Raw genomic sequence first — 23,185 nt, 5'->3', positions numbered from 1 at the left:
AGAAGTAAATCTTTCTTTTGGGTGGTGGTTGCTGAATTCCATCTGCATTATCAATAGTGACACAGATGTTTCATTCTGGGACTACAAAGCAGAATGTCACAAAGGCCAATCGTGACAATTCTAGTTCAAGATGTGCGTGACATGAAGATGCATTCAGCACCACCACTGGTTAACCCCCAAGCCACAAAAACCTTGAATGGTAATGATGAATTTAAACATTTATTTATTTAATTATTTGTTTATTTATTTAAGGAGGTACTGGGGGTTGAACCCAGGACCTCATGCATGGGAGGCAGGCGCTCAACCACCGAGCTACATCTGCTCCCCTAATATTTATTTTTAATTGAACAGCAATAGGTGGAATGATGGAAAACTATGGTCAGCTCAAGATAGCATTGTTAAGGAAAATAGAGCTTTCTTCCAGAAGACAGCGGGAATTCTTACCAGTGGCTCAGATGATGCTCAGGTGCTCTGTGGCTTGATCCTGGCAGCCAGGCCAGAGCGTGGGGAGCAGGGAGGGGACAGGGCAGCAAGGCTTCTTAGGAAAGCACTGAATCAGTTCCTGGTAACTTCAGAAGCTGACTAATTTTAGTTCATGGAAATGAAATAATGGTGACTCTTAAAAACTGACTTAGGGAGGTGACTAGCAAGTGGCACTTGCTCATGTGCACAATTGAAATCTGAGGACTTGCATGTCATTTGTCCAAGGAACCCCAAGGACATGAGGCGTTGGGTTGGTACTAAACTCACGCTGAACCACTGATTCCCAACCTATTGTTTCTGAAACTCCAGTGTTTTTTCCTTGAGGGTATATGTGTGCATGTGAAGAGATTAATTTAGATATGTATTTTCTTCTAAAGTGAAATTCATTAATTTCTCTAATTAGAAATTTTATTCTATAGTGAGGATAAAAAATATGAATCAAATTTTGATATTTCTTCTGTACAATACAAAGGGTGAACCCTAGTGTAAACTACGGGCTATGGAGACCTCGAATGCATCAGCTTGTCTGCTATAATAAATTGTTTCATTGATTGTAACAAAGGCATCACACTATTGAAAAATGTTAATAATAGGGAAAACTAGGTGTGTTGCGGGGAGTGGTATATTGGAACTCTTTATTTTCTGCATGATTTTTCCATAAACCTACAACTGCTGTAACGAAAAAAAAAACATTAAAAAGATTTTTTTGAGTGTTACCGTAGCCTTTGCAGCTGCTGGTGGAACTGTTGTACCTATATAGCCCCTGATTTGAAGCAGCCCTGGATATAAGTTCTTGCTCAGTTGCTATTTACTATTCAACTTGTGCAAGGGACTCAGCCTTGTTGGGCTTCAGTTTCATCAATAAATAGAAGAACGAGTGGCCTGTCCACCTCATTTGGCATTTGTGAAAACTAAATGAGAATGTTGGGAAATGTACTTTACTAAAATGTTTAGTGTGCAAATATGCTTTCTGCAAGACAAATACTCATCATTCCTATTTTATTACCCTCTCCTGATGTGATCCAGATTCCAGAAGAACTGGATTTGCCAAGCTCAGGCAGCTGTGGCATAGCCAAGTCTACTGTGGGAGATGACTGATGCCGTATGGAGCTAAGAACCTCTGATATTGGTGTCAAGTCCTGGAATTAGAACAATAACCTGCTTTTGTCAACTGATTTAAAGAACAGACAGATATGTCACCAAGGCACGTGACTCGCATAATGGTGTGTTATGTTGCGTGTCCCTTCATTGATTCCTGGTAGCTACGTGGGACCACTGTCTGAAAGGACCCATTCAAATTGCCCAGAACTCAAGGGCTCCTCCTGAACTGCATAGCTATAGGCCTGGCCTCTCCACTCACTTCCTCCCTCCACTCTTAGGCTGCTGTTGCTCCAGTCCTCACTTCTCATTGGCAGCCCACAGTCTGCTAGAGAAGGCCCAGCCTGCACAGTCATGGGCTGTCTCCAGGTTTTTTTTTTTTTGCCTTTTGTCATGCTCCAAGTTTTCCTGCCTTTCCACATAGGATTCCTTTTTCAAGAGCTCAATGGAGCAACATGTGTCGCTACAGAAAACTTACCATCAACAATTCCTGCTCTGTTCTAGGAAAGGCTTGGAAAATCCACTGTATCAGAAAACTGCTCACCCCTAAGGTCGATCTGCCTGGAGATGAGTATTTTTCTTCGCAGCCACTAAATTTTATGGTAGCAATAAGACTATGCTACCAAAGAGACAAGCTGATACATTTGGGGTCTCCAAGGCCCAGCCAATGACCTTCTAGGTGGGCATCTATGAGGAGTCAGGGAAACTGGAAAAATGGTTTTACCCCATTTTCTCACTACTGAGATTTGGGCTCAAATGGACTTTGCATACCTGTTTGATTATCTCACCTGCCTAGATGACCCCCCTTCCCAGGGAACCCCCAGTTGGCCCTCTCTGCTGCTGACCTTCCAGTCCAAGTTGTCCCCTCTTGCCAGGTCCAGAAATGAGGATCTTTTACTTCTCAAACCCTGGCTATGCCTGTGCCCTTTATTCTATTCAGATTGCCTTCAACTGAAATTCTTCCTGCCCTCAAAAATCTCTGCGTTTTCACTTTCCTTCTTCCTCTCCCCCAACTTGCCTAAGATACCGCCGCTTTACCCCCAGGGTTGACTCAGGGCCCGGCTCAGAGCAGGGGCTCAGGAAATGTCTGTGAGTGAATGAGCGAGAGAACTCCAACAGCGTGGCCCTCAGCCCCTTGCCTCCACTGGGCCTGTGAAATCACTTGGACAGTCAGCACAGAGTTAATGCTGAATGCTCCGATCCCACAAACTCTGCCCCATGTCCTGCGGAGAGTTTGTGATCTGCATGTTAATTAGGTTCTTAATGAGAGCACAGGCCTGGAAGTTCCAGATGGAGGAGGACTGTCACTGGCCATGGGACTCTACGATGTGACTTGGCGGAGGCCACGCTGGACCACCCAGACTTCCAGCTCGGGCACAGCAGGGCACCACGTGAGGCTCAGGGCCCAACCAAGGGACACAGTCCTTTTAAAAGGGGCTTCTTCACAGGCGTCTCGCTGTGAACCCAAGCCTCCTCTGCCTTCTCGCCAAGCAGCAGAGGCCCTATGGGAAAACCTCTGTTAAACGGAAATTGCCTTTAAATTTCAGCAACTGCTGGTATAATCTGGTAAAATCCTTTGGATCATAATATAAAATCTTAAAAATGGCCATACCCTTTGAGCCACTCATGAATCAAAAGGCCCTCACATTGAGGGAAATTGACCTAAATGAAGGCAATATTTTATGGACAATGCTGATCACATCATTATTTTGAAGAGCTGAACAACTGTAAACAACCTAAATGTTCACCAGTAGGAACACTGTAAAATAATGCATTCAATAATAATAATAATGGCAGATAACACTCATTTCAAGTTTCAACGTGCCAGGCATTGTGCTAAGAGCCCCACGTGTAACACATCATCCAGCCACCCAGCTTGAGGTGGCTACTATTGTTAGGCCTGTTTTACAGAAGAGTAAACCAAGGCTTGGCAGTGGCAGGTGAGTTGTGGTGAAAGTAGGATTTGAAGCAGGTATTCTAACTCCAAAAGCTGAGCTCTTAACTACACTCTCTTGACCCTCTTGATGTGTATGTGTGTGCATATTTGATGGAATATTAAATGTCTATTTTAAATAGCCATCTATTGTTAATAATTTTATATGCTATTTTAGCAACATGGAATGTTTCTGTTTATAATGTTTATAATGTTTCTGTTATAATGTTGACTTAAAAACAGGCTATGAAATCATCTCCATAACATGGGTACAACCCCTTCAAAACTTTAACCTATGAATATACAAAGGGGAAAGGCAATGCATTAATGTGATAGTGGTTGTATTTGGGAGGGCGGGCGTTTTGTACTTCCACTTTCAATATTCTGTATTTTATAAATTTAAAAAAGAAGAATATTACTTATTTCTCTAAAATGCAAAAAAACCATGGAGGGAAGTAGACTTGGCCCAATGGATAGGGCATCCGCCTACCACATGGGAGGTCCGCGGTTCAAACCCTGGGCCTCCTTGACCCGTGTGGAGCTGGCCCATGCGCAGTGCTGATGCACGCAAGGAGTGCCCTGCCACGCAGGGGTATCCCCCGTGTAGGGGAGCCCCATGCGCAAGGAGTGCGCCCTGTAAGGAGAGCCGCCCAGCACGAAAGAAAGTGCAGCCTGCCCAAGAATGGCGCTGCACACATGGAGAGCTGACACAGCAAGATGACACAACAAAAAGAAACACAGATTCCCGGTGCCACTGATAAGGACAGACGCAGCCACAGAAGAACACACAGTGAATGGACACAGAGAGCAGATAACGGGGGGGGGGGAAGGGGAGAGAAATAAAAAATAATAAATCTTTAAAAAAGAAACAAAAACCATGGAACACTACTCTGGCAGTTTGAGATTATTTATGAATCCCAAAAAGAGACAGACAGAGAGTAGTTTGTAAACTACTCTCTTCCTCTGAGTGTGATACCCTTTGATTGTATTCAATTCAAAGGCTTGAGGTTTACTTGATAAAATCAATTTGGGGCTTCTGATTGGGCTATGTCAGTAAGGTGTGACTCCGGTTGAGTTCCCGCCCCCTTGGTGGGCCAAGATAAATGCACACTCGCTCAGGAAGACACAGGGAAGAGAAGAGAGCTCTGTCATGTTTGATCCTGGGGCCCTGGGGAGAGATGAGCCATGTGCCTGATAGTTGGCAGCAGAAGAGCAGAGCAGCTGAGCAGCTGAGAAGGCCTGGAAAGAAACGAGCCCTATGCCAGGAAAGAGAAGAAGCCCTGAGAGCCCAGCCCCAGGCCAGCCTGCAGCTGGGCTACAGGAAGCCCTAGCCAGGAAAGAGAGCACTGGAAGCCTGGAGGGGAAGGGGAGCCAGGCAGAGACCAGCGACCACCTTGCTTCAACACGTGGCAACTGACTTTGCTGAGAAAGTAGCCTTGAGTTGGACTCTTCAGGGCCTTGTAACTGTAAGCTTTTATCCCCAGTGAACACCCTTTATGAAAGCCAACAGGTTTCCAGTACTTTGCATCAGCAGCCCTTTGGCTGACGAATACAACTATTGATAAACAGTCATGATGAACTCACTGACTCTGTACTTCTGAGTTCCCCAATTAGATGTCCTAGGCTGTCACCTCACCATGCCCTGAGTGGAGAAGTCAGAGGCCTCCCATGCCTTGTTCAGAACGTGGGCACCAACTCCCACTTCCCTCGGCCACGCAGGAAGTGACCCAGCATTTAGTGAGAAACCCACAAACCGTGAACAATCCCACAAGTTCTGGCCGAGGCCTGGTAATACTGATCCTGGCACAGCCGCCACCAGAGCGGGGCCTGATCCAGAGCAGAGGCCACAAGTTTGCATTAGCCCCAGCTCCCATCCATTCTGTCAGTCCACACAGCTTTATGTTTGATCATTTAAAAAAAAAATTTAAATCACCTGACAATTTCCAATAGAAAGATCTCACAGGAAAAAACCTAGCTTCCTTAAAAAACCTAGCTTCTCTTGAAAATCAGAAGATCTGACCATATTAGGCCACTTGGCACCAGTCAGCTGAAGCGGAGATCTGGCCACTTCCTTGGATGGCTTGTGGGTCCAGTTTGCCACAGTCCCCACCCCTCCCTTCTGCATCCCAGATACAGCAAAAGACACACAGCACTGGCACTGCTTGTTTTCTAATAGCAGAGTTATGTGGAAACTGAAACATGTACTATGTACATGTTTCAATCACAACAGGAAAAAATATTAAGAGGATTGTGGGGTTAAAGAAAAATGGGGGATGCTATATTTTCCAGGTACATCTGCTCACTTATTTTCCTGGCCCCAGTGAGTACTCTACATTTCTATTTCTGCCTTAGAGGGTTCCTGAGGAACGCATAAAAGAAAAACCACGTTCTTCATTTTCTGGAGCGCTCCCTGGCAGAAAGTACTGGTGGTAAGCATTTGCCTGCCTCCCTTGCCCCATCTCCAAGGAAGGTAAGGAAGAGTGGGCCATGCCAAGAGGATCAGCCCAATGTCACGGGACACAGGCCTGCCCCTTGGAACCCATGAGCCATGGGTTACTTAACCATTACTTAAACAACATAGTTTGGAGAGGTGTTCCTAGCCTACTTTCCCCCAAAGTTTGAAGCTGCTTCCACATGTGATGATTTTGTGCAAAGGCCATGTTACCAAAGTTGTTCAGCCTTGGTTTCTACAAAATTCTGGGGCAGAAGCAGAAGCAGTGTCCGTGGGCTCTGAGTCAGAACGCTTGAGCCCGAATTCAGTCCACCTTGCACTAGGTGCCGACACCTTGCAGAGGCTTGTGGGGCGCAGCAGGAGGTGATCCTCTAGCGTGGTCTCTAGCCCTTCCTCTGCTCGCTCAGTAACCCGTCATGCTGCCTTTGTTTGGCTGGCCAAGCCCCTGAAACCAGGTGCTAATGACTTGGAGCTTTGGAGGGCCGAGAAATGTTTGCCCACAAACATTTGCTTTCACAAAGAACCTTCTGTGTGCTTCCAAAGGCCTGTTTCCTGGTACAATGAGGAAGGACAGAGCAAATACATGTTCATTTTCTGTTGCTGCCTCAGTAAGTTTATTTAAGAGAACTGGTTTTCTTCTGGTACCAAGGATGGACAGATTACCTGCAGCAACAGGCAGGCTCCGACACAGGAGGGGGGTCAAGAATCACGTCCTTCCTGAGGCAGTGCACTGTCAGAGCCTCTCGTGGCAGAGAGGGCTGCAGGAGCAGGCTACGAGGGCACACTCCTCCCATGTTTTCACTGCTGACAGGGCTCATCAAGGAGACGAAGCTCTAGAAGGACCCAGACTCCTAGATGGGCAGACTGATAGCCCCAGTCCAGGTGGGCCATGGCCCCAGGTGAGGCAGGCATGGGTGACCTTCAGTGCTGCCCAGACCAGACATGTCTCCCAAAGTCTTTCCTGAGCCTCAGCCTGGCTGAGAGCCCTGTCCACTCCCTCCCACCCACCACAGTGTGTAGTGATCAATTCCCACCTGTCTCTCGGCTGCATGGAGCTCTAGATGCTCATCGTTGCGTCCCCGGCACCAGCCCTGTGCCTGGCACACCACAGCTGCATAGCTATGATTTGTTGGATAAATGAACAGGGATAGCAGGTGTCCCTACCTCTCACCATCATGATGGCCATTACATGAGATGATGCATGTGCAGCACTTTACTCAGGGTCTGGCATATAACAGTGGCAGTGGCTAGAAGGGGTTGCTCAGCTCCCTAAAATGGCAGGAAGCTGCACGCCCAGCTTTGGGGCCCTTCTTAGGTCTGGCCACACCCTTAGCTGCCTCCCACACTTCCTCCAGTTTGCAGAGGTTTCTAGCCTGGCCATGACTCCCTACTGCTCAGGTTCCTGCCTGCCAAGCCAGCTGCCATTCAAGCACAGTGTGGGACAATGTGGGGGTGGAAAGGGCAGGACAGTGGGATGGAGCCAAGCACTGTCAAGAAAGCTCACTCATTAATTTTCTTCTTAATGTCCCAGGTTTTCCAAAGGAAGGCATTTCTTGAGAAACACCTCCCTCGGGTCCAGGCTGAGACCACCCCCAACACACACACACGCCTGAGCACGCAGGCCTACCTCTTTCCTCCCCCTCCAGGGATGCGGCACCCAGGTGTGAAGGAGGCAGAGTGGCCTGCAGGAACGGGGGAACGGGCATGAGCTGCCTCATCACAGAGCCTCTTCCAACGCCAAGACCCCCTGAGAGTTTAAGATTTGGGGAGAGGCTTCCTTTTCACCTGAGATTGAGACGAGGCTTCCTGAAGTCAACAGAACATAGCAGAGAGCCCAGCCCAAGAGCCAGGACTCCTGGTTCCAGCCTGCTCACGACAGCCTCCATTCCTCTCCATCTTTGCTTTGACCTCTGGGACAGGACCAGATCAGCACGCTGCAACCATTTCTCTAAGGTGCAACGCACTGAGGACACTCAACTGCATGAGACACTCCTCAGTGCGTCCAGCAGGTGAAGATGGGATCCCCTGCTTCATGACCCCTAGGTGGCCCCAGAGGGGTATACTCGGTGACCTTCCATGGGCTGACCAGGACCTTGGGCCTAGGGGTGCTGAGTGCTCCAGCAGGCACAGCACAGGTCCTCAGGGCTGGGTGCCAGGCCCTCCATGAGCCCTGGGAGCCTCAGTGCCAGGCTCAGAGGGAGGGCAGATCTGTTCTGGGCACCTCCTGGGTGGGCTGGGGAGTGCAGCCTGAGTCAAGGCACCTGGGCTGGGGGTGGGCAGGGGAGATGCTGGGCCGGGATGCTCCTGGGTGAGCTTCGGGGCTTCAGTGTGGGGCAGAGCTGAGCCCGCCTCTATGGGCAGAGACCATGAGGGGCCATTTGGAAGGGCTGCCAGCGAGAGGGCCCAGCAGCTTGAGGAAGACTGTCAGCCCCAGTTGGATGCCTGAGGGGACAGGAAGGGGCCCTAGAGAACAGGATCCAGCACTTCTGTTATACAGATAAGGAGACTGAGGTCCAGGAAGCGGCAGCATCTTGCCCAAGGCTACAGAGTGAAATTAGTGGGAGAGCCGAGAATCAAACTCTAAGATGTTGAAATATGTCTCCTAAGACCCCCAACTTTGCCTTCCTCTAGGGTTAGCAAAGTGCCCTCCTGTTCTTTGCATCCTCCTTTATCAAAACCACTCACAGCAAAGGACATGAGAAAGCTCTCCCAAGGAGGAGAAACTGGTATATCCCACCAAGAAATGAAGTCCCAATTGCAAAGTCAAGGGTGCATGAGGAGGCAAGGATAAGGCGAGGAGCAGGCTCCTTCATGCCTCTGTGCCTGGTGCAGGTGTTAAGCCAGTGGTCAGGAGCATGGACTCTGGTGTAGGATGGATGTGGGTGTGAATCTTGCCTTTCGGGTCTGCTTGGTAGGAATGAGAATTGTGCAGCCACACAGGGCCCCATGCTGGGCTTCAGTTCTGCTGTTGCGTTCTAGCATTCTTAATAAATTTTCAGCAAGGGGCTACCACAATTTTCATTTACTGTAATGAAGGTAAATTATGCAAATGATGCAGCTGGTTCTGTCTGATGAGTCATTAATTGTGTGCCCTTAAGTAAATAACTTAATCTTGGAAGGTCTGAGTTTCCTTCAGTAAAATGGAGATAATAAATCACCTGCCTCGCATGTTTATTATTGACTATTAATCTAGATATTTGAGGAGCCCTTTGCAGGATGCCGGGCACGTAGTGAACATGTAACCAGAGAGCTAATACTATGGCTAAAATAATCACAGTGATGAACGATTGCATGACAGCCACAGCCCAGATCTAGCAAACCTGGAAAGGGCCACACGTCCCTGGACACGGGCCCCCGGTCCCGGCTCTTACCTTCCCGAAAGGGCTGTGCTTGCATCTGCAGCCGGATCTTGATGAGGTCCACGGGCCCGCCCAGCCCGACAGAGACCACGCCGGCCACCATGCTGGCCAGCAGCAGGTCGGACAGTCTGCGGGGTGGGCTGGCCTCTGGCTCCCCGCAGCGCTGCCGGCTGAGGAGCCTCTGCGTGTTACTGAAGACCCCAAACACCACCGAGTTGTAGACAGCAATGCTGGCGAGGGGGAAGGACATGCCCTTGAAGAAGCCGAACACCTGTGGGGAAGCCCGGGGGGGAGACGCATGAGGACCCCGGCCGTCACAAACGGCGGTGTCCACCCGCAGGCCGGCGCACAGGCCCGCCGCCCCGCCCTCCTCCGGGCCACCGTGCCAGAACCTTGCCCTCGAGGAGACTTCAGGCTGGTGGGGGGACACTGCAGAGCACAAAAACCGGTGCAACAGCGAGGAGAATTACAGAGGCTGCTGCTCGATGGGAGGGGCGCCGGGGGCAGGGGGCTGCTCCAGACCCTGCAGCCGGCGTTCTCGCACTGGGGAGGGGCTGGCTTCTGCGAGGCGTGTTGATTTCTATGATTTGCCTCCAGGTTCGGGGCACCTGCTGTGTGCCAGGCCCCGAGCAACCATGAGGAGAAGGAATGGGTTCCTGCCCTTGCTGAGCTCACGTTCTAGGGCCAGCGGAGGGCCAGGGGGTCAGACGAGCTGAGAGGCAAACACACGACAACCAAACAGTGGTGAGGGGGTTAGCCCCAGAGGCTTCTGAGCAGGGGTGTCCCTTGACTCAAGTTCCTGGAGAGGGGAGCCCCTGGAAGGGCAGCAGAGGAGGCTGATGCACACGGGGGACCCAGGCTGAGGTCAGGGCTCCTGCTATACCACATTCTCAATGATCCACTAAGAACCGGAAAGTGCCACAGGCCCGTGGAGGAATCAGGGCAGGTCTTGAGCCCTGCGCCAAAGGTGAGAAAACATTAGGGAGCTGGAAGCCATCGTACAGACTCCAGGCTGAGGACAAACCTGCTAATCCTGACTGCATGCACTGTGCCCATTTGCCAGAGGCAGGTCATCACACACATGCCCGTGTGAGCACACACATGCACAAGCACACACACGCCTGCTCCAGGCTCTTCTATGACAAGATCCTTCAGATAACTTGGGGCATTGCTTAGCTGGGGAATGTCCATTGTCCAGTCCCCACAGTAACCCCGAAGCCGGGCCTCAGCTGGCTGGCCCTGCTGGGAGTGATTCAAAAGGGAGAATCGCCGGCTGCCTTTCCTGGCTCTGAGGAATCGCACGGCATTGCCCTGGGATGCACCTGCCTTGACTTTAAAGCAGGTGACTGAGAACATTAACACAACACCTGTAGCAAGACCCATGTTGTCCATGGAAAAAGCCAACGTACCGGCAGGTGTCTGAGCTGCAGGGCGCTTCTTTGGACGGCGTCCGGTAGAGACTCAGGGAAAAGCAGTCTGCCACAGAGCTTGATAATCCCTTTAAACCCACCAGCCATTTCACTTTAAATTTGAGATTTTATTTTAAATTTCCTAAACAGGGGCCTTAGAATGTCTTCCTAAAAGCACAGGCTAATTTTCAAGAAGGGGACCAGATATGTTTTCTGTGAAATATTATTCAGTTTCTCCCCTCTGAAAATAAAAGTCATGATCTCAAGCAACTTGTGGTGCAAACAGGCTCCTGGGCATCCAGAATCAGAAGTGCCCAGCAAGACAAAAGGAAGGCTGCACGCTCACGGCTTACCAGTCATTCATTCGGTTTTGAAAAGCTGACAGGCCACCTGTTCTTTCTGGAATTTTCTGTACTGTGGTTTTAAATTCCTCAGAATTTCTCCAGAAACCAGTTGTTTCCCCAATAATGTTATACTAGGTGATGGGTGAGGGCAGGTCACACGTCATACTCGAGATGAGGAAGGAAAAGAAGAGCTGCAGTGAGGAAGGCGATGCTGAGCTCCCCGAGGCTCCCGTCCCGTGGGGGCTCTGGCCAGGGGGTCCCCCTCAGCCGAGGGGCACTTACGCTCTCCCTCCTGTACACCGTGCGGATGCAGTCGAGGGTGTTCCCGTAGCCGACGCCGGCCTGCAGGCGAGTCTGCGGGGAGAAGAAGGGCGGTGAGGGCCCAGTCAGGCCTTTGGCATTCCCGCTGCCCCGAAAGACGTGGCTCCCAGGGTCATGAGGCGCTGAGGCCTGAGGGGAGGCCCTGCCCGGCAGCGGTGAGGAGGGCCGGGCTTTGGGCTGGTCAGGAACGGCCTTCCTCTCACGGCCCAGTCTGACCTTGTGAAAGCAGCAGGAGCCCAGTCAAAGGGACCAAACCCGAGGGCTGCCTGGTGAGGGGTAGTCCAGGCTCCAGGACAAGGCAGCTCTGCTCGGTCCCCTCTGCTGCTCATCACCGCTCCCTCCTGGATACCTGCTCTCTGCATTGCCCCCCCCCCCCCCCGGAGGACAGCTATGGGTGGCTTCTCAGCTGGTCTCCTGCTTCTCCCCCGCTCCTTTGCCTGTCTCCACACAACAGTCACACTAGTCATTTCCAAACAGTAATGAAATCATGTTTCTTCTGTTTAAGCCTCTCCAGTGGCTGTCTGTTAAACTCAGAGCAAAACCCACCCTCTTTTCCAGAGCCCAGGGTCCCGTGGGGGCCGAGCCTACCTCTCCCCTTTGCGTCTCCACCCCCTGGTCCCGTGCACCGGCCACACCACACCTTCTCAGTCCCTGCAGCACCAATTCTTTGCACGCTTCTCCGGTCCTGCTCATTTTTTGGATCTCAGTTTCAATGTTGCCATTGCATTATCTGTTTGGCTGTTTACTTAGGGGTTTCGTTGGGTTCCCCAAATAGTGCAGGGTCTGTCTGTCTGTCTTCCCTCTTGTCCTCATTACCTGGTGAGCCCCTGGCGGTGGCCCCTGTGACTGGCTGAGTGAGGGGCTGGAGGGTGAGGGCATGGAGTCCTCTGGCCAAGGTGGCTTTGGTGAGAGCACAGAGGGTGCATCTGAGCAAGCCCACAAGAGCGCCTGAGTAACCCCCTGGCCTGGTCTCAGAGGGCCCGGGGCTTTTCAGATGTCCATCAAAACACTTCCTCTCGGCACCCCAGCAGGTCAGTGCCCGAGTAGGAAGGTACCGTGAGAGCCACAGGCAGGGACACCCTGACCTGTCTCTGCAGAACCCAGCATCTGGTGGGGCGCTAAGACCCAGAGGAGCAGGCCAACAAGTCACCGCAGACCTGGGGCAGCTCTGCAGCCAGGGGGGCGCCTGGAAGAGCACCCGCCACAAAAAAGAAGGTCTGAGGGGAACTCGGGCGATTTTGATTTTCCACATTGGACTTTTCAACTTTCCTATAAGCAGGTGCTCCTTTTGTTATGATTTTTATTTGTGTAATTTAAAAAATAATTTTTAAAAAGTAATTTGGGAATACATTCTCTTAAAACAATTTCAACGTGACCTTTAAGGCTAAATCTCCCCTACCCTACCCAGTCCTCAATCTCTCTCCCTCGTGCTGCTCCTCCCCCAGCAGACCTTGGCCAACAGTGTGGCTAACAGTTGAAGGCATCTGCCTAAGTATTTTCATAAATACATATAGCCAAGAAAATACATATATAGTGCTCTTATAGGTCTGATGCATAAATGGTATCTATTCATAAGTACTACTTTTATAATCAGAAACATATTTAGTCATTCCTTTCACCAACATTTATTGACAGCCTGTTATCCAGCAGTCACTGTTCCAATCTCAGGAAATTCAGCAATGAACAAAACAAAGGACCCCTGCATGGAACTTACAACAAAGTGGGATCAGGAGAGAGAGATGATAAAAGATAATTCTCAAGTAAATATATGTGCCAACTGACGACAAGTGCTGTGGGAAAAATAAACCAAGGAAGAGGATAAGAAGGACTGGCTGTGGGGAAGAAAACAGCGATTTTAAATTGAGTGAAGACTCCCTGGAAGAGGCAGCGTGACGGGCACTGGGCTGTCCTGGTCTTCTTGTTAAGAAGAACCACAGGCTGACTTGGGGGGGGGGCACCAGGACAATGGCATGGGTTAGGGAGGGGCGGGGCAGACTTCTCTGCTCCATTTAATGCTGGCACGAGGCCAAACCCTCCCAGTGCTGGTCCCAGTTCTGTCAGGATTGTCCCTAGGTACTGATCCTCCAGGAGGGATCAAGCCTCCACTAAGAAGGTTAAGTGATCTACTCACTAAAGCAGACTGTACCTGAGGGAACTGGGAATCAAAGCCAAGGCAGATGACAGAGCAAAAGTTACCAGCAAGAGGAGCGCTTGGAGGGGCACCGAGGCCAGCAGGGAAGCCCAGGCACCAGGGCCCCCAATCATAACAGGAACTGGCATTTAGTGAACACTACTGTGTGCTTGGGAAACACTGGGCAACTTGCAGAACTTATCTCACTGAATCCCCAAAGTGAATGGAATAATTGGTCTGGCACGATGATCTCAACATCAGGACATTACGCACTGATGCTCTTCAAGCTCATGGCTTTCCTTCCTGTTTGAAGCTCTCAGGACCTCAAGGGAGAAAGCCTAGAGAAAGAGGGATGGGTGCTCAGTGGCAGAGCAGGAGAGGTGGCTGCAGCCTCAGTGCTGAGAGCTGGGCCACTGCCCTGGCTGTCCTGGGCCAATGCGCATGCCCGTGGCTGGCTGGGGCGGCAGGGGCAGCCTGCCATGGTGGAGGTTGTGCTGGGCCAAAGCAAAAAGCCCCACTGGGGTGGTCATGACGGGGAGGAGACACCCCACCCAGCCAGCCTCCAACAGCCCAGGTGAGGAGGTCTAAAGGCAGCTGAGCCCTGATTAGAAAGCATGGCCACACTGCATCAGGCATCAACCCCTGTTTGCAGCAGCTGTGCCAGGAGCCAGGTGAGTACCTCATCCCCGGCCCCACGGCTACCCCAGTCATGGAACTCAGAGGCTGGCTCCTCCCACCAACTCCAAGGCAGTGCAGGGCAGGGGATGTGCTTTTGACTTAGGGTCAGCAGCCCAGGGTCCTTTAGCTTGGGTCTTCCCTGGGATCTCCCTCTACCCCTGAGCTGTTTCTGTTCCTCAGCACAGGAATTCCTGGCTCATTGCTCTATCCCCAGGGCCTTGTACAAAGGAGACATAGAGTAACTAATCTTCACAACAGTCCCATCAGGTAGGTGCTATTTGCCCATTTTAAAGATGAAGAAACTGAGGCTGGGGGAGGTTAGGTAAGTGGTGAGGCTGCAACTGGGCTTCAATTATTCTGCTTCTGAAGCCCTTGCCCTCACCTTTCCCAGTGGACAGGGACTCTAAAGGAAATGCCAGCCAGAAGGAAGGCAGGAGGATGTTCCAGGGTGAAATGAGGGTTCTGGGACAGACCCAGCCTTGACAACTGGCAGGAACAGGCCAGTGACCTCAGCAGCGAGGTACTCGGGGTGACCAGAGCCAGGATTGTGTTGGTCAGAAGGGGGTTCGCCAGGAGGACAGGGAGCAGAGTGGAGAGACGGAAGACAGCCCCAGCCTTCTCGGTGGCCTGGTGGCCAGGCCAGCGAGGGCCTGTGCAGAAGGGGAGGGGCCCAGACTGGGCGCCGGAAAGGCCGCTCTAACGTAGAGGAATAAAGGGTGCCTTTGTCAGGTGGCTGCAAGGCCCAGGGAGGCAGGGATTGGGTTTGCTTTGTCCGCCGCTGATTCCTTAGCATCCCATAAAGTTCCTGGTCCTGAGGAGGTGCCCAGTAAGCATTTGTTATATGAGGGAAATGTGGGGTCTGTATGAGCGATGTGAAGGAACCAGGAAATATCCTTTACTGGTCTGTTCATGGCAGAAATTCCCACCATTAAGGCCACTCTTCTGGTTCAAATGGTTTCTAGAAAGACTCTTGACAAAACAGAATCTGCATGGGCTCATTTTGATGATGATGATGATGATGAAAAGCACGTTTAATACAATAATATTTGTGGCAGTTTGAGATTATTTTAGGGATCCCAAAAAGGGAATGATTATGTTCGTAAACTATTCTCTGGGTTTGATACCCTTGATTGTATTAAATTCAAAGATTGAAGTTTACTTGATTATATTAAATTCAAAGGATTGATGTTTACTTGATAAAATCAGTTTAGGGCTTTCGATTTGACCACATTAGTAGGGCATGATCCCTGCCTCCTTGGTGGGCTGATGTAAACTGTCACTCACTCAAGAGGACACACAGGAGGAAAGAGAGCTGTCATATTTGATCCTGGGGCCCCGGGGAAAGAGGACCCATTCACCTGATAGTGTGCAGCAGAGCAGCTGAGAAAGCCTGGAAAGAAACAAGCCGTATACCAGACTGATACAGGAAGCCCTGAGAGACACACCCCCTGCCAGCCTAAAGCTGAGATTGGAGGAAGCTGGGCCCACCGAGCCTTAAGAAGAAGAGGAAGCCCAGGAAGGAGAGCCCAGGCAGAGATCAGCAAGCATCTTGCTTCAACATGTGGTGACTGACTTTGGTGAGAAAGTACCCTTGAGTTGGATTCTTTAGGGCCTTGTAACTATAAGCTATTGCCCCAAGTAAATACTCTTTATGAAAGCCAACATTTCTGGCACTTTGCATCTGCACCTCTTTGGCTGAATAATACAATATTTAATATAAACAATATCATTGTAGAATCCTTCTTATCCAGGGCAATCAACTTCTTATGCAAGGAAAATGAACTCTAGTCAGTTAATTGTAAAAAGGGATAAAGTCAGAGGTGATGCACACATCCTTTAACCTTTTCCTTAAAACATCACTGGATGTTCATTTGTAAACCACGCTCAGGATGCATTGTCCACAATGTCTCGTTTCAGTTTTCCTTTGAAGCAGCAAGAATTTAAAGATATTTGTCATGTGTGAAGCAATCTAAGGAAAGGCTCAAAGCAAACATTTTTGGGGTTCCCTTCTGTAGTGGGTTGGATGGTGGCCTCCCCAAAAGATACGTCCACCTGAAAACTGTGACTGTGCCCTTATTTGGACTAAGGGTCTTTACAGATGTAATTAAGTTAGGGAAATCGAGATAAGATCATCCTGGATTAGGGTAGTTCCCATAAAAGACACAGAGAAAGGTCAAGTGAGACCAGAGGCAGCGTTTGAGTGAGGTGCTGCAAGCCGAGGAGCACCAAGGACTGCAGCAGAGGGGCAGGGAACGGATTCAGAAGGAATCCACCCAGCTGACTCCTGAAGTTTGGACTTCTGGCCTCAAGGTCCTTGGTTTTAAGCCACCAAGTTTATGGTAATCTGCTAAGTCAGCCCCTAATTGTTTATAGCTAACCCTCTCACATTCATTTCAACAATTTGTTACTGACACACTTTCATCAGGTCCACTTAGTTTTAGAGAAACAGCAATCCTCCCCCAGCTGGGGCACACAGAAGCGGGTGGGTGAGGAGCAGCTCCACGGCTGGGCAACTGCAGACGCCAGGAGAGAGAACACCAGCCTTCAGAGACACTCCCATGGTCACTCCAGAGAGAAACTTGTATCTACCATTTCAGTGAGAGGACTTCAAACGCAGTGTCCAAGCTTGGTTAAGATCCAGCTATACGTTTTCACATGATGTGAACAACTTAATTTATATAGAAGGATATTGAGAAAAATAGCAGCTACCAATTTTGAATGTCGGCTGGCTTCCAGGAAGAAACCTCCAAGCTTATATCTGCCTTGTAAGCCTGGGGTTTGTAGCTATTTAACAGAAGGCTCTGCAAGCAGGGAATAGGCACAGACAGGCTCCCAACCCCGAGCCTCTGTGGTGCCACAGCCTGTGCTCTTTGTAGCTCAGCCATGGTGGCTCCTGGTCAATTAATCTACAGATCACACTATTGTGGACTGGTTTGTCAAATGAGCCTTGCGGGGGCAGAGAGAGCTCAGTGGGCGTCTCAGGCTGCTGCAGAGGGGGAATGAGACCTGGAGAGCCCTAGGTGTGCCTGGCCTGGGCCTGAGCCCTGAGCAGCTGTGATCCAACCTTGACATGCTGGCCAGTCCACTTCGGACACAGCCAGGCTTGCTGCTTAGCCCTTCTCTGTGGGCCCCGGGGACAAGTCCCTGGGTATGTGGAGCTGGCAGGAGACAGGTGGTGAGGCTCCCAGCCTGCCCCACCATCTCAATCTCCATGGGTTTCTCCAGACACCCATACCCATGCACCTCATTAAAGACATACTGGCCTTCTTTGTTCTTGAGAAGGTACTTGAGGGCCTGTTCCCACCCTTTGCACCAGCTATCCCCTTGGCCGTAAGCACTCTGCCCCCAGCTCTGTCTGTCTGGCTCCTTCACATCATTTTGCTTGCAGCTTAGCAGCCTCCCCTGCAGAGAGGACATCCCTGACCTCTGACATGGACGAGCCCTGACCCCTGCCTCTCTCATAGCCTCCCGTTCTCTTCCCAGCACCTAGCGCTGCCTGTAGTTGCCTTGTGCTTCATTGTTTTCCTTAATTATTGTCTATCACTTCTTAAAATATCTGCCCCCTTGCCTAAACCCCCACTGCTGAATCCTCAGAGCCTAGATCTGCTTATGGCACCTAGGAGTCAGCTCCTGGATGGACGGGTGCCAGACCTCTGTCGCACAATTTCCAGGTCAGCTTTGTTGGCGCCTTCTCCCCTCCAGCTTCCCCCAACCCCACACAATGTGAGGCTTCTGGCCCAGCCCCACCCTGGCCCCACCAGCCTCCTTCCACCACCTCCTCTGAGGTGCTCAAACAGGTGCTTGGCACTGGGACACTTCCTGACAAAACAGGCTCTTCCTGCTCAACCTCTCCAACCCAAGAAGCTCCCGGCTCACCAACTCATGAGTGTGGACAGCAGAGGTGTGGGTCCTCCTGGGAGTCCTGGACAGGTTGCTGCTTCACCTTGGCTTACAGATGCCAAGGCCTTGCCCCCTCTTCCCAGCAATACGTGTAGGGATGGGACCAGCCCTTGCAGTCCTAGAAGCCCTGTCTCAGGATCCCCCATGAGCTGTGTTCAGGGCATTCGCAGCCCCTCCTCAGACTCCTGGGACCAGTATCTCTTGGGGGAGGTGGAAGGTGGGACTCCCCAGTCAGCCTGATACTCACTGAAGCCTGAGGACTACCAACCTGTGGCCTTGCATCATTGGTCCTCAGTAATTGGTGACCACCTGCAGGTTTGGTCATGACTGTGACATCAACCTCAGAAAACCCAAGACTCCAAGTCGCTTCCTCCCAAACACTCAGATGAGTTTTTTAAAGGCTTCATGTCTCATGAAAATGGCCACAGGTCATTGCTCTGCTGAAGGTCTGAGAGCCTCTTTCCCTGCAAGTGTCTCTCTGAAAACCAGACTCAGCACCCTAGCTTCACCCACTCTTGGTTCCCAGGAGAGGGGCTGGGTTGGGTGGGAGACAAGGTTTGACATGATGGCCCCGTGCCTTGGCATCTGCAGCAGCCCCCAGCACTGCTCACACCTCAGCCTTCCCCACACACCAGGCCACCTGGAAGTAAGGACGTCCTAAACCCTATTCTGCCTGGGTATCTCTGTTCCTCCAGTCCAGTGAGGCCCTGGGCACAGGCATCCAGAGGAGAAGGCATAGTACTTGGCAGCCTTCACTCACACTGGTGGATCCTGGTTAGCCAAGGGCAAGGTGTGGCCAAGGGAAGATTGGCAAAAAGCGAGGCTACTGCAGAACACAGTAATGTCCACCATGACTGGGAGTAGCCCGGGAGCTGCTCCCCAAGGGTCCAGGTCAACAGCTCCACCATGACATTTTTCTTTCAGAGACTGGCTCGACAGCCACCTTCCTTCATTCAGGGAGCATCTATTGGGCTCCAGACTGTGCCTGGGGCATCAGTGTGGAGAAGGTACTGGATGGGGGAGTGGGCTGATCTGGGAGCCAGTTCACATTGGGGCTTTGAGCCCCAGCACTACCACATCCCAGCTCTGAGGTCCAGGGCAAGTGCCTGACTCTACTCCTCAAGCTCCTCCCATGTAAGACGGGGAGATTATACCAGTCCCAGTAGGGCCTGCTTCCCCCACCCCTCTGTGGCCCCAGCTCCCAGCACTGTGCCCGACACACTGTCCTTGAATACCCTCTTTACCTCCCAAAGCCTTTCTTCACAGAGTTTAGACCAGAAGGCCGGTCTTCCCACCGTGAGGAGCGTGGGTCTGGGCTCCGACCTTTGAGGGGCCCACAGCTAAGAAGAGAGGAAGTTGGGGGGAAAGGAAACTGCAGCAGCATTTGAGAAGGGGCTGAAAGGTTCCTCTTTGCATACAATCCAAGAAGAGCTTTAGGAATGGACCTGGAAGTCCTAGGTGAGAAGGCACTGTTCAGGGCCATGCTCTCACGGTGTGGCTCAGAGTTTGCTCACCACTGGGTATGGGGGCAGGGGTGGGGATCAAAGAAGACCCCTTTGCAGCATCTCCCTTTGCAGTGCTGTGACTTGCTGTGTGACCTGAGCAAGCCCCTTTCTGGGCCTCAGCTTCTATACCTGTAGAACAAGGGGACTGGAAGATCCCAATGCCAGAGGGCCCCAGCTCCCGAGACCTCACACACCATGAGCTTCATCAAGGTATAATGGCGTCTACTCCTAACCTACATCCAGAGCCCTAATCTCATATTCAAGGCTTCTGAGGAATGAGTCTGACCCATCTTTCTTGGCCCACAGCTGCTGTCAGAAACCTGATGCATCTACAAAATGTGTACCTTTCCCAAATATGGCCCCCACCCAGTTTTCCCACCTCAGTGCCTTTGGATATGCTGCTGTCTATACCGGGAGTACATTTTCTATCACCTGAAACCCAACCTTAATTTTATGGCTCAAAGGCTTTCCTGATAGGGGAACGTGGAGGAGAGCAGTCACAAGAAACTGGAGGCAGCATTGATGCAGTCACAAAAACAAATTCATTGCCAAGTTGTAAGGGCGGGGCCATTTCACACCAGGCCTCCTGGCACTGCCCCCCACCCCAGGCTGGTGGTGGAGAGCCTGCACTGGGTTGGAGACTCTGCAGAATCAGAAACAGCAGTCATATTCCCAAAGCAGTCCCACTTCAGGCCCCTTTCCAAGAGGTAATGGGAAAACATGGCTACTATACCTTGACTGTGTCCAGAGGGTGGCCAACGATGACGCTGGCTGCACCTGTGGATAGGAGAAGAACACCTGGTCACTCAGCCCTTGACCTCCTGGCTTGCACCAGCTAGCTCTTGGGATGGGGCAGAGGGCTCAGGCACAACATTCACTCACTCAGTTAAAGGCCAGTGCCAGGGACCCCCAAGATGCTGGCACTGCCCAGGCCAAGAGCAGGGCAGAGAAAACAGAGTACAACCTGGGCCCAGCCTCAAGAAGCAAGCACCCCAATAAAGGAAGGTGAAGAGAAAACCCAGAAACTTTTCAGTTACCTGCAGTTTACTGGCTTCGCTAGGCCTCATTTTAAGCAGGTGTACAATGGAAATAACAAGAGCATCCACCTCATCACTCCACTGTGAGGATTAATAAGATCATGAATCTAAAGTACCTGGCAGAGAGCCTGGACACTTAGAGCATGGTATTGAGTTGTCTTTTTATTTGTTCGTTTTGTTTATTTTAAAAGAAAATCCCTCTAGAAAAGTGATTGGCACTCCGGATCTTTTCACAGCAAAATGCCCATCCGCACACATACTCACAAGTCCTGCACGGTTTTGGAGAAAAGCAAGGCTGCCCTGAGGCCACTACAATTATGAAACCCTTGTTATAGAAGCTTCACAACCATGAGATTGAAAGAGAAATTATCCTTCAATGACAAATTCCTCTTCACACTAGTGAGGAAGGACATGTCTGCTGGCAGAGGTGATGCAGGCAGTAAGAGCAGCTAAGGGTACTGGAATATTAGATATTTACAGGAGACAAATAACCAGCTAATACCAGAACAAATTTTCTATGGTCCAAAACCTCTAGACCCTGTGACCTCAAACTATCCCCTCTCCTCCCTGCCCCTCCTCCCCAAGAAGCTGAGAAAGAGGAAGGGATAGACCAACTGGGAAAAGAAGAATGGAGAAGCAAGGGAATGGATGCAACTTTTGCCCAAAGCAAACCCATCCCAGGCCTGGTTAGAAAGAGGCTTCTGTGGCGGTGGGAAAGGGCCCAGCGGTTCCAGAAGTGCCCCGAAGAGGGGTCTGCGATAAAGAGGAGAAGGGTTCCTCTCTGGGCAATCTGCATTTCCAGCCCTGCTTCTGCGCTCGGGGTCTGAGAGCTCCACGCCCTCCAGTCCCGGCGTCCCCTAGGGCGGGTCTCATCTCGAAGCCGCGCTTCCCACTGCCCCTCAGCGGAGGAGCAGAGCCCAAGCGCCACCCACACACACAAGTTCCTGGGAGCCCCATCTTCAAACTCAGGTGCACACTCGGTCACAGAAGGGTGTGTGAGCACTGAGACGCTCCATTGGCTGTTGGCTCTGACCGGCGGTTTAATCATTACCGGATCAAGTTCCGTGAGCCCCAACTTTGAGGTAAATCATAAAGTCAGGGTGAATCGCTCTGAAGTTCTTGGAGTTTAGCCCCAGCAGCACGCGAGGAAAACAGTAAGACCATCCAAGAGGACGCGCCGGGGAAGCACCCCCACCTGGCAGCGCGCACGCTGGGGTGCGTCTTGGAAGCGCACGGGGCGCAAAGCTTCTTGACAGAGAGCACGGTGTGCAAACTCGGCCCGCGCAGCCCTCTTCCCGCTTCTCCCCCGCCGCGGGGTCCCTTAGGCACACTCACCTCCGATCCAGCCCGCCGCAAAGTCGTCCAGCTGGAAGCTGCCCATGGCCGGTGCCCCGCGGCGCCTCGCCGTCCAGGAGGCGGGAAAGCGGCCGCTCAGCGTCTGCCTGGCATGGTCCGCGGGTCTCCGCGCGCCTGAGGAAGGAGAGCGGGAACTTGGAGCCCGCTGCAGGTCCTACTCCAACCCAGGCTACTCGTGTCCCGCTGCGCCGGCTGCAGCGCTCGCGGCCAGTGCCTCAGGCTGCTGACATCACGCCCCCAGCGGACCTTAAAGGCACAGCACGCGGGCAGGGCGAGGGTGCACTCCGGCAGCGCTTCCCAGAAGCAAGGGCCACCAAACGGAATCCCTTAGCCCTCTTCGTCAAGTCATTCTCTTGATCAGTGCCTTTAAGGCGAAAGTGTCAGCCCGTGTTGCATTTGTTCCCATTGCGTCAGACACTGGAAACGATTTCAGAGACTTTTTTTTTTATTTTTGCAAAATTCATTACAAGAGGTTGGAAGGCAGGCCTTGTCCAAAGTCAGGAAGTATTTGATTAGAAACGCCAAGGCCGTCTGTGATGTGACTACCTGTGAAGGCACCCTTTTTTAAGATAAAAGGGCACTGAAATTATTCTAACCTAATGTCCAACTATAAATCAGAAGTAATTAACTCCTTGAGGAGCTGATCAAAGGTCAGGGACACATTTGCTATCAAATGCTGGAAGGCATAATTTTCTGTTGAGTTTAGGAACTCTTCCCCATCCTACCCCCAAGCCTCTCCATGGCCCCCAGGTTAAGAAGAACTCTATTAGTTAATAACTGAAATAATGTTGGAAAGCACCTAGCCTAGGCTTAGGCTCCAGGTTAGTGCTAAGTAAATATCACTTATTAATATTTTCTGTGGCCTACTGAATGTGCCTAGGTTTTTAGTCTTCACTGTAACGTGGATACTATTATTCCCATTTTATGAGGAGGAAAATGATAATATATTTGATGCAAATAATGTATATTTATATGTCACATTATATATTGCACATGGATTTTTTTCTATAAAATTTCATTGAAGTATATCATTCATACATGAACATATATAAACAATAAGTGTATAATAAAAGTTGTGAACTTACAAAATAAACATGCATATCATCATCCAGGGATCCCATGCATACCACCACTCCTTGCATCATTGTGAAACATCTGTTAAAAACTCTGAAAGAGCAT

The 23,185-nt window shown here is 51.0% G+C and overlaps 1 protein-coding gene across 6 annotated transcripts in view; it reads right to left on the bottom strand.

Moving 5' to 3' along the window:
- The window catches only part of SLC25A48 (solute carrier family 25 member 48), a 38,960-nt gene extending 16,732 nt beyond the window's left edge, over positions 1-22,228 (bottom strand). For 4 of the 6 annotated variants that reach the window (XM_004475883.3, XM_012518544.3, XM_012518543.3 and 1 more), the window contains exons 1-4: positions 21,986-22,228; positions 20,347-20,390; positions 11,361-11,432; positions 9,338-9,596 (exon numbers count right to left, since the gene is read on the bottom strand). In XM_004475883.3, the coding sequence (XP_004475940.1) occupies positions 9,338-9,596; positions 11,361-11,432; positions 20,347-20,390; positions 21,986-22,031 (421 nt within the window). In that variant the 5' untranslated portion in view covers positions 22,032-22,228. Of the gene's footprint in view, positions 1-9,337; positions 9,597-11,087; positions 11,340-11,360; positions 11,433-20,346; positions 20,391-20,650; positions 21,574-21,985 lie in introns of those variants that run through there. The other 2 variants (XM_071210046.1, XM_058279099.2) reach the window with 2 other exon arrangements.
- Between the last annotated feature and the right edge of the window lie 957 nt (positions 22,229-23,185).

The sequence above is a fragment of the Dasypus novemcinctus genome, chromosome 2 (assembly GCF_030445035.2).
Source record: "Dasypus novemcinctus isolate mDasNov1 chromosome 2, mDasNov1.1.hap2, whole genome shotgun sequence".
NCBI lineage: Eukaryota > Metazoa > Chordata > Mammalia > Cingulata > Dasypodidae > Dasypus > Dasypus novemcinctus.
The sequence above is the reverse complement of the archived record's forward strand: the minus strand, read 5'-3'. Positions and strand labels throughout refer to the sequence as shown.